General features: G+C 19.5%; 4 protein-coding genes across 4 annotated transcripts; 2 read left to right on the top strand and 2 right to left on the bottom strand. All coding sequences in view use genetic code 6, as the record gives it.

Annotated features, from left to right (window-relative positions):
* Positions 1–21: 21 nt before the first annotated feature.
* TTHERM_01485710 (tetratricopeptide repeat protein) lies at positions 22–4,492 on the bottom strand (the record flags this gene model as incomplete). Its single annotated transcript, XM_001029490.2, has 22 exons — positions 22–139; positions 262–351; positions 486–575; positions 698–787; positions 922–1,011; positions 1,134–1,223; positions 1,357–1,446; positions 1,552–1,641; positions 1,773–1,862; positions 1,986–2,075; positions 2,187–2,276; positions 2,391–2,480; positions 2,616–2,705; positions 2,846–2,935; positions 3,019–3,108; positions 3,203–3,292; positions 3,407–3,496; positions 3,546–3,623; positions 3,805–3,894; positions 3,963–4,052; positions 4,326–4,375; positions 4,433–4,492. The coding sequence occupies 22 exons, from the start codon at positions 4,490–4,492 to the stop codon at positions 22–24; spliced, it is 1,926 nt and encodes a 641-aa protein (XP_001029490.2).
* Positions 4,493–5,635: 1,143 nt separating this feature from the next.
* On the bottom strand, positions 5,636–6,168 carry TTHERM_001485687 (UvrD/REP helicase amine-terminal domain protein; the record flags this gene model as incomplete). The annotated part of the gene is made up of 3 exons (XM_012799072.1): positions 5,636–5,866; positions 5,959–5,980; positions 6,035–6,168. The coding sequence occupies 3 exons, from the start codon at positions 6,166–6,168 to the stop codon at positions 5,636–5,638; spliced, it is 387 nt and encodes a 128-aa protein (XP_012654526.1).
* Positions 6,169–8,727: 2,559 nt separating this feature from the next.
* TTHERM_01485680 (hypothetical protein) lies at positions 8,728–9,171 on the top strand (the record flags this gene model as incomplete). The annotated part of the gene is made up of 1 exon (XM_001029487.1): positions 8,728–9,171. The coding sequence occupies one exon, from the start codon at positions 8,728–8,730 to the stop codon at positions 9,169–9,171; it is 444 nt and encodes a 147-aa protein (XP_001029487.1).
* Positions 9,172–9,200: 29 nt separating this feature from the next.
* TTHERM_01485670 (hypothetical protein) lies at positions 9,201–9,701 on the top strand (the record flags this gene model as incomplete). The annotated part of the gene is made up of 1 exon (XM_001029486.1): positions 9,201–9,701. One exon carries the CDS (start codon positions 9,201–9,203, stop codon positions 9,699–9,701), a length of 501 nt encoding a protein of 166 aa, XP_001029486.1.
* Positions 9,702–10,280: the final 579 nt, after the last annotated feature.

The raw sequence follows: 10,280 nt of genomic DNA, 5'->3' as shown, positions 1-10,280 counted from the left end.
AAAGTTTTTTCATAATTTTATTCAAAAATTATAAATGAGATAAATTTACCTTATCCCAAATTTTAAATTTGTAAGCTAAGTGCAGTTACTTAAACCTAATCCAATATTTTATGCTCCTCTATCACCAATTTGATTTTTCCTTTTCAAACAAAATAGATCAATTTATTCACTATTTAAATTTGATTTGACATTTAAATCAAAATAAAAAAAGTAATTCGAACTTTTTAAATTATCGATAAATTAATTTAAAATTAATGTTACCAAATTTAAAAGTTGAGATTAGTAAGGAACTTGCAGTTACCAAGTGCTGTACCAATAGTAGAAGCTCCATCATCCCCAATTTAATTTTAGCTTTTATAAATAAAAATCAGGTTTAATTAAAGTTAAAGGCATATATTTTATAAATTTTAAGCTTAATTAATTTAGTTTGAATAAAAAAGTTTTTTCATAATTTTATTCAAAAATTATAAATGAGATAAATTTACCCTATCCCAAATTCTAAATTTGTGAGTTGAGTGCAGTTACTCAAACCTAATCCAATGTTTGATGCTCCTCTATCACCAATTTGATTTTTCCTTTTCAAACAAAATAGATCAATTTATTCACTATTTAAATTTGATTTGACATTTAAATCAAAATAAAAAAAGTAATTCGAACTTTTTAAATTATATATAAATTAATTTTAAATTAATGTTACTAAATATTAAAGTCGAGATTAGTAAGGAACTTGCAGTTACCAAGTGCTGTACCAATAGTAGAAGCTCCATCGTCCCCAATTTAATTTGAACTTTTATAAATGAAAATCACGTTTAATTAAAGTTAAAGGCATATATTTTATAAATTTTAAGCTTAATTAATTTAGTTTGAATAAAAAAGTTTTTTCATAATTTTATTCAAAAATTATAAATGAGATAAATTTACCTTATCCCAAATCCTAAATTTGTAAGCTGAGTGCAGTTACTCAAACCTAATCCAATATTTTATGCTCCTCTATCACCAATTTGATTTTTCCTTTTCAAACAAAATAAATCAATTTATTCACTATTTAAATTTGATTTGACATTTAAATCAAAATAAAAAAAGTAATTCGAACTTTTTAAATTATCGATAAATTAATATAAAATTAATGTTACCAAATTTAAAAGTTGAGATTAGTAAGGAATTTGCAGTTCCCAAGTGCTGTACCAATAGTAGAAGCTCCATCATCCCCAATTTAATTTTCGCTTTTATAAAAAAAAATCAGGTTTAATTAAAGTTAAAGGCATATATTTTATAAATTTTAAGCTTATTTAATTCAGTTTAAATAAAAAAGTTTTTTCATAATTTTATTCAAAAGTAATAAATGAGATAAATTACCTTATGTAAAATTGTAAATTTGTTAGTTGAGTGCAGTTACTCAAACCTAATCCTATATTTTATGCTCCTCTATCACCTATTTGATTTTTCCTTATAAAATAAATCAATTTATTAACTATTTAAATTTGATTTAAAATAAAAAAAGTAATTCAAACTTTTTAAGTTATCAATAAATAAATATAAAATATTTTTTACCAAATATCAAAATTGAGATAATTAAGGAATTTGCAGTTCTCAAGTGCTGTACCAATAGTAGAAGCTCCATCATTCCCAATTTAATTTTTGCTTTTATTAATGAAAATCATGTTTAATTAAAGTTAGTGACATTATATTTTATAAAATTTAAGCTTATTTAATTCAGTTTAAATAATAAAGCTTTTAGATAATTTTTTTCAAAAATAATAAATAAAATTTACCCTATAATAAATTTTAAATTTATAAGTTAAGTGCAATTCCTTAAGCCTAATCCAATATTTTAAGCCCCTTTATCTCCAATTTTATTTCGACTATTCAAATAAAATAAATTATTTAATTAATTATTTAAATATTTTATGGAATTTAATTTAAAATAAGTAAAATAATTAAAAGTTTTTTAAGCTATGGATAGAAAAAGATAAAATTAATTTTACTAAATCTAAAACTAGAGATTTGTCAGGAATTTACAATTACCAATAGCCCTACCAATAGCAGAAGCTCCATCATTTCCAATTTAATTTAATCTTTTATTAATAAATATATTAAATCAATAAAAACATTTTAAATTAAATTATTTTAAATGAATTTGTTTATCATATAATTTTTTTAAATAATAAAAAACGATAATTAATTACTCGATTCCAATATCTAAACTGGTAAGTTAATGGCATTTACTTAAACTTAATCCAAAGTTTAATGCCCCTTTATCACCTATTTTATTCTCCCTTTTTAAACAAAATAAATCAAATTATTAGTTCATTAATTTTTTTAAACTAATCTCAAAAATAAAAATTTAACAAAATATTTTTACATTGTCAATATTTTAAAATTAAAATTACCTAAGATTAAATTTTAAATGAGTTAGTAACTTACAGCTACTTATTGCTATTCCAAAAGAATTTGCTCCTTCATCCCCAATTTAATTATTACTTTTATTATAAAAAAATAATATACGAATAAATATATTTACCATTCTTTCATAGATTAATTTAAACTTTTTAAACAAATGAAAAATATAATAAATGTTAAAATATTTTTAATTTTAAATGAAAAATAAAAATTACCAAAGCATGCATTTTAGATTAATAAGTAATTTACAGCTACCTATTACTCTACAAAAAATAGATGCTCCTTCTTCTCCAATTTAATTGTTGCTTATAAAACATAAAATAATAAATCAATAAAAATTAATGACAACCCAAAAATTATTTAAGGATTAAATAGATTAAAAAATTTATTAAAGCATCTACAATTAATTATAAATTTATCCTTTAAAATAATTAAAATTAGTTACGACAGGCAAATATCTAAATGCGTCAAATTTCTACAGCTACTTAATGCTGTACTAATATAAAATGCACCTTCTTTCCCAAATAAATTTTAGCTTTTTTAAGTTTTTAAAATTAGAAAAAAAAATTATATTGATAAATCATTTTAAATTTTAAATTTATAATCAATAAAATTTACCCTGCATTTAAAATTAAACTTGTGAGTTTAACACAACTACTAATACCTTCTGCAATACTCTACATCCCTGTATTACCCATTTTATTTTTCCTTTTCATAAAATATTTTTGATAAATAATTTATTTACTTTTAAAACAATACAATAAATATAACTGAATATGTAATATAATTAAAATAAAATTACCAAAGCTGCAGATTTAAGCTAGTAAGTGTTTTACATCTACGTAGAACTGTGCAAATTTAAACTGCACCTTCATCACCAATTGAATTTCCACTTTTATTAAAAAACTTATTTAAAATAATTTTCTATTAATAATGAAAAATTTTAATGAGTTTTGAAAGATAAACTATTTATTTATTTTAAAAAAATAAAATAAAAAAAGAATACTCTAATATTAAGTCTAAACTGTTGAGATTAATTAGATTACCCATCGTTTCTTCTAATAGAATATTACTTTTATTTTCAATTTCATTTAATCTTTAAAATTAAAAAATATTTTAATTAAGTACCAATAACTCTATTTTACCTAGGTTCTTAACAAGCTTCGTATCCTTCATAAAAAATACTTCTGAAAAACAGAATTTGGTCATATATTTAATCATTGCTATTTAAATTAATAAAAAGATATAAATTAGTGTATTATTTAACATAATTTAAAAAGCAAGATTCAAACTTTTAGCTTTTTATTAATGCTAGAAATAGCAAGAGTTAAAAGACAATATTATAATTTGTTAAACAATTTGTTGGCTAAATTTATGATTTATTAAAATAAAAAATATATTTACCTCATATTATTACCAGTTTCAACAAAAGATTTAAAGTAGGGATATTCTAAAAATAATTAATTAATCTAATCATCTGAAATATTTTCCTTACTAAATATTAGATTGATAATAAAAAGTAATCAATTATGATATTTAAGATAATAAAGTTAAATCATTACTTAAGATTTAATACTAAAGATTCTAATTTTTAACATTAGACTAAACAAGTGTTAAGCTAAGCAACTTATTCTTTACTTAGAGTACAATTTCTATTTATTTTATTAATAATAACAAAAGAATTTTATTAATGTATAAATGAATGAATGAATGAATGAATGAATGAATGATTATATGAAATTTTATTTATGAATAAATGAATGAATGAAAGATATGAAATTTTATTTATTCTAATTTATTTTGTAAATATATAAAAAAGAGAAAATTTTTAAAATATTTATTTATTTTTATTAAAATTAATAAATATTGCTTTTAAAAATTTATGATTAAAAATTAATAAATAAATATAAAAATATATTTCTTACTTTAACTGTAAGTCAATATGAGTTAGAGCTTACAAGTTAGATTTGATTAACTGTTTATTTAAAAAAAAGGTTTTATAATAATAAATAAAATAAAAAATGATGGATACATCTTCTAGATTATTAAAAGAGTTATTCTATTACTCCATTTTTTTTTCTTTATTAGCCATTAATATTTCTTTGATTATTAGTTAATTAATTAATTAATTATCAGAAATTAATAATTTTGATTAATTAAAAATTCTTGATTAACTATTTTTAAATATTCTTATTTAATTTGTACCATCCTAAAAAGATATATTAATTAATTAATAAATAAGTCTTCTTATTTATTCTCTTCTCATAAAAACATCTAACTTAAATACCATAATTTAAGCCTATATAAAATTACAATTTTCTATCTATTTCTTTTGAAACTTATTTCAAATTTTTTTGCTAAAAAATAATTTTAATTTTTTTATCAGTATTTTTTTAAATTTAATGTTTTATATTTTTAATTAAATATTTTCTAATTTATTTTAAATGTAATCTAATAATTAATAAATAAATAAAATCTGCTGTTTTTCTTTGATCAATTAAAAAAAATATAGAAAGATATACATTCATTTTTATAATACGATCTGATTAGATATTTTATAGGTTCTGGTTATTATTTTTTTAATGGTTTAAATATAATCGTTTGATTAAGTTTTGTAAGATTTAACTATTTATTTATTTATTTATTTATTTATTTATTTATTTATTATTTTATTATTTTAAATAAAAAAACCATTTAATTTCAGAAATAATTTTTCATTTTAATTAATAATTAAGTTTCTATCTATCTGTAAATAACTTCAATAAAGAAAGATATATTTTAGGAAATATAGTTTTAAATATTTAGAAAAAATTATTATTATATTTTATTTTAAAATATTTGATGATAAATTAAATTTTACATCAATTTAAAATAAATAAATAAATTAAACCAAATTATAAAATTAACAATTTTTGATTAATTTCATTAAAGTTAGACAGTAAATTTTTATAATTTAGAAATTGTTAAAGATAATTCTACCTTACACTTTTGAGTCGAATTTTTAATTATTATCTATTTCACATCTATTATTTTAAGATTAATAATTCATTTTTATAAACAGTAAAACATTCTATTATATATAGTACACTAGGCTACTGCCTTTTTCAAGGCTAGATACAAATAGAATACATGTAAAGAGTATTTCATCTTTTCTTAGTTGTTAGTTAGTTATCTAATACTTACTATAAATACAGCTTATTATAGATTTCTGTTAAAATCTCTACATAATTTTCTCTCATTAGTTTTAATCGCTCAAAATCATAAGTATTATGTCAGTAGTCATTTCCATTTCATAAATAACATTATATATAACAACTTTAATACCAAACCTTTATGTTTTTTGTAACTTTTCCATATTATAATCTATCTATTTTCTTTTAAGTAACTTCTTCGACTTTCCAAAAACATTTTCTTAGCATCCTCTGAATTGATATATTGATTGCCTTTAATCTCCTACTATTATAATCTTTATATTATAATTATATCTTTAAACTCTCTATTAAAATACATTCACTGTAATTAATATCTTTCATTTATCAAGGAATAGATATTAAATACCTTCTTCAGATTTTAAATCCTTCTATTCTTATATAAACTGTTAGCAAAAGATAGTTAATGTCTATAAAAAATTTACTTTCTCTTAAAATATTTTCTTATTCTTCTCATTATATTTCTGTATATCAGACTATTGATATCTTCATATTTATCTTTCATCAGATTAATATTCTCTGTAGTCTATATCTTCTAAAGCGTCTAAGTATTTTTCATAAGTATACAGAGACTATGTATGAAACCTATCAATAGAGATCTACTATAGAATAAATCTTCATTTTATAATCTTTCTCTTACCTGCTTTTGGCTGAGCTATTAGATTTTCTCCTTTTTATGAGCATCCGCTTTTAAATTTTTTTGCCTGACAGAATAATAAACACAAAATTACTCTAAATTATATTAGGTTTCATTTGATGTGAAAGATTTTTTAAAAGCTATGATTAAGTTTCTATTACGTTTTATGACTTAATAATTAATTATTGCTCATAATAATTAACTAAATTTTAGTTCAAATTTAAAATAATTTATTACTTTGTTATTTATATATTGAAATCTAAATGATTAATAAGAGAATAAAGTTCATATAAAATTAATTTCATAACTTAATTTTCTAATTTTATTTCAAATTAATAATATAAAGAAATTAATTTTTCTAACTGTAATTAAATATATTAAAACGTTGATACCATATTCAAATAGAGGTGGTTTAAATCTATAAATGCCAGATATTTTATATCTTTGATATGTCTTATTAGTAAATTATTTTCAAAGGGACATGAATTTTTAGACAACCTTTTATATTTATTTACTAAAACCTATTTTTAAAAATTTTATTTAAATAATTTGTAAAAATTGTTAAGAAATAGTCAATTTTCTGCTAAATTAAAGAGTCAAAAAAATTAAAACTGTGAGGACAGCTATTCTGTATCTAATGATTTATTTAATGACTTTTACATTTATAAGCCAAAAATATATTAAGGATAAGACTATTTATCTTTTTTTTTGAAATTATAAACAACAAATTCATTTCTCTACTTTATGGTAATTAATTTTTAGGTTTTATTAGCTGTAAGAAGATAGCTGCATTTTTAAAAAAAAGATTAAGATGAAATAAATAAATTAATTAATTAAAATTTTTTTCAAATATTTTAGTTTTTGTTAAATTTTCTGAAGAAAGTATAACGAAAATTACTCTAAATTTAGATATTTGTTAAATTTTCTGAAGAAAGTATAACAAAAATTGATATAAATTTAGATATTTTATTAATTATTTTGATAAATATCTCAGTAATATTCACATTTTTCTTAGTTTAATAAAGTAATTAATATTAAATAATAAAATTATTAGTAATCAGTTTTTATATTATCAATAGCTTTTATTAATAATAAATTTTTGAATATAAATAGTAAATATATACATACTTTGCTTTTTATATTTTTTTATACTTCAATTTTTTTATTATTTATTTATTTAAAAGTTATTAAATTTTTGTTTTAAAAAACTAGCTATTAAGACAACATTATAATTTCTAAATTTAATAATTGATTATGATACTTACTCATTAATCTATTTTAAAATAATTATATATAAAATATAATCTAAAGTGAATAAACAGAATTAATTCAAAAATTTTTTGAAATGAAAGGGAGGAGAATAAATATCATTTTAATAATAAATTTGAATTTTATTAAAATAGTTTTATATTTTTATTATCACTAATAAAGTAATTTAAAAATAGTACTTTAAATAGAATTTTATTACAAATTATTTATTTTATTAAAATAAACTCTTTTAATATTTTAGCTTCTATTTAAATTAATCAGTAAGATTACATACAATATTCTTAATTATTTTTTTTTGTAAAATATTATTTTTTAATATAAATTCTAAAGTAAGAGTCGATACTCTTAATTGTTGGTTGCTTGATTTATAACAATTAATAAAAATATTAAAATAGATTAATTAATGTTCGAATTATCAAAATAATTTTTATTTTTCAATTAATTATATTTGTTTACTCCTCATTGATTAAAAATATGGTCAAACATTAGAAGATAGTTAGTTAACTAATTCTTTTTTAAATTTCTTCATAATTAATTGATGAGTAGAATGATATAAATATAACACTGAATCAATTTTTAATGTCAATAGTTATTTGAAACAATAAACAGGAATAAATTCCTTCAGAAATTTTAATTTTATTTAAAAAGTCACTTATGTTATGCAGAAATAACACAAAAGATAAATAACAAAATATGCAACAAATTTATTAAAATTTAAATATTCAGCAAGTCTTTCTCTTGTAATATTTGTATTTTTTAAATATTTATGAATGGTTTGGTCATTTATAGAAAGGAAAACCCTTAACTAATTCAGTAAAATGAATTAAAAATTCCTTCAAGAGTTAACTTAAATAGAAATAATTTTTATTTTTGCTTTTGGTATTTTGGACGCTAACTAAAATCCTTTTATGGATGAAACAATTTATAAGGCAAATGCTTAATTCATTAGAAGTGCCTGTTTAAGACAAAAATGGAAATACTAAATATTAATCAGTCTTTAATGATATAAAATTTGGATCTTGCACTCTAGAGTTAATTCACTGTTAATTACAATTATTAATAGCTTTATTGTATTTAAGACATAGATAATCTCTACTTAGAAGGCTAAGTTGAAACAAATATTTATTCGGGAAATTAAATACTATCTCTACTTGCTAGGGCAAAGGTTGTGCAGATCCTTAAGTAATAACCAATAAAAATAATAATAAATAAATGCATGTTTATTATTCAGATTATATAGTTTAAGCTGAAAACTATTAAAATCCTTTTATACCATACACAAGTGGTACTTACTACAGTGTAAATACAAATGCTTTGTAAATAGTATCTTTCACATACATGAATACCCATGAAAATGATGATATTGGATTGATAAGTTCTGATATTTAGTAGTAAAGCTAATTGATATTCTCTTAGCAGTCAGCTATAACAGGAAAAGATACTTCTTAAGGCATTTTCAAGCTTATAATATATTTGGAAAAAAAAGCAAAGATTAAATATTAACAGAACATATACTAAGCTGAGCTTGGTCATTTCTTAAATTGGTGGTTTTTACAACATATTGTTTTTTGTTGGCTACATTTAGCTAAGCCAGCCATACACTTCGCTACCACTTAAAAGAGAGCTCGTCGACCAAACGTTTACTTTTAGTTATGAAAGAAAATAAAATTGATGAAAGTAATTAAATGACTAAACAAGGAGAGTAATTTAAAGATTACATTAAAGAAGAAAAATCTAAAGTGAATAACAAAGAAAATCTACAAAAAAATGAAAAAATAAAACTTAAAAATTCTATAATCTAAAATGAGAGTACAAAGGTAAGAAGATATGGAAATAGTCCAATGATTAACTCTTTACTTAACAAAAAAAAAGGTAATCCTAAACATAGATCTTCTTAAGGCTAGACTTTAAAGAATGAATTATTTTAAAAGATCAAAAATGGTATCAGCCAAACTAATAAGTTGGGCATATAATTCAAAAATTTTATTTACCATTACTTTAGCTGTTTTAAGCGCAATAAGGTTTCAAACTTTATAGATTTCAGCCAGCAAAAAATAACAGAATACACAGATATTAACTTTATTGTCAATAAGATATTGGAATTTGAAAAATTTAAACACATCTTTTTTAATGAAAATCAGCTAAAGCAATTTGTATTTATTCCTAAGCATAAAGTGAATAATTGACATTCATTTGAATATAAAAATCAAAAATTTAATAAAATCAGTCAAATCTAAATTAATAAGTATTAGACTCTTCACCAAATGATAATTATTAGTAAGAAACTGAAATGTAAAACTATAGTTCAACGTAACTAAGTCCAGAATTTAATATATTCAGATCAGTCAATTATAGGGCAACAATTTTTTAAAAATGTTTATATATTTTGTAGAGCAAACTCTAATCTATACCGTTAATTTATTTTTATTTACTTTTTTTCTAAATTTTTGCTAAAATTTGACTTTTTACCTCAGCGGAATTTTAAAATCAGGAATGGCTAAATTTATTTGTACTTAATCAAAAGATGTACATTATATTTATTTATTTTGGAAATAATTATTTTAAATAAATTTATTATAAATTATATTTCAGTTTAAAAATAAAATTAATATCGAAAATGTTAAAATGAGTTAAAAATTCTAATATATTTTTATACTATAGTTTTTTTATTTAGAATTAACAAGATTTTTAATTAAATCCTATTATCTTTTATGATTATTTAATCTTAAAAATAATTTTCTTTATTTTTGATAGAATATAATACA

Source organism: Tetrahymena thermophila (genome assembly GCF_000189635.1).
Source record: "Tetrahymena thermophila SB210 genomic scaffold scf_8254526, whole genome shotgun sequence".
Lineage (NCBI taxonomy): Eukaryota > Ciliophora > Oligohymenophorea > Hymenostomatida > Tetrahymenidae > Tetrahymena > Tetrahymena thermophila.
This window is presented reverse-complemented; position numbering and strand designations above follow the sequence as displayed.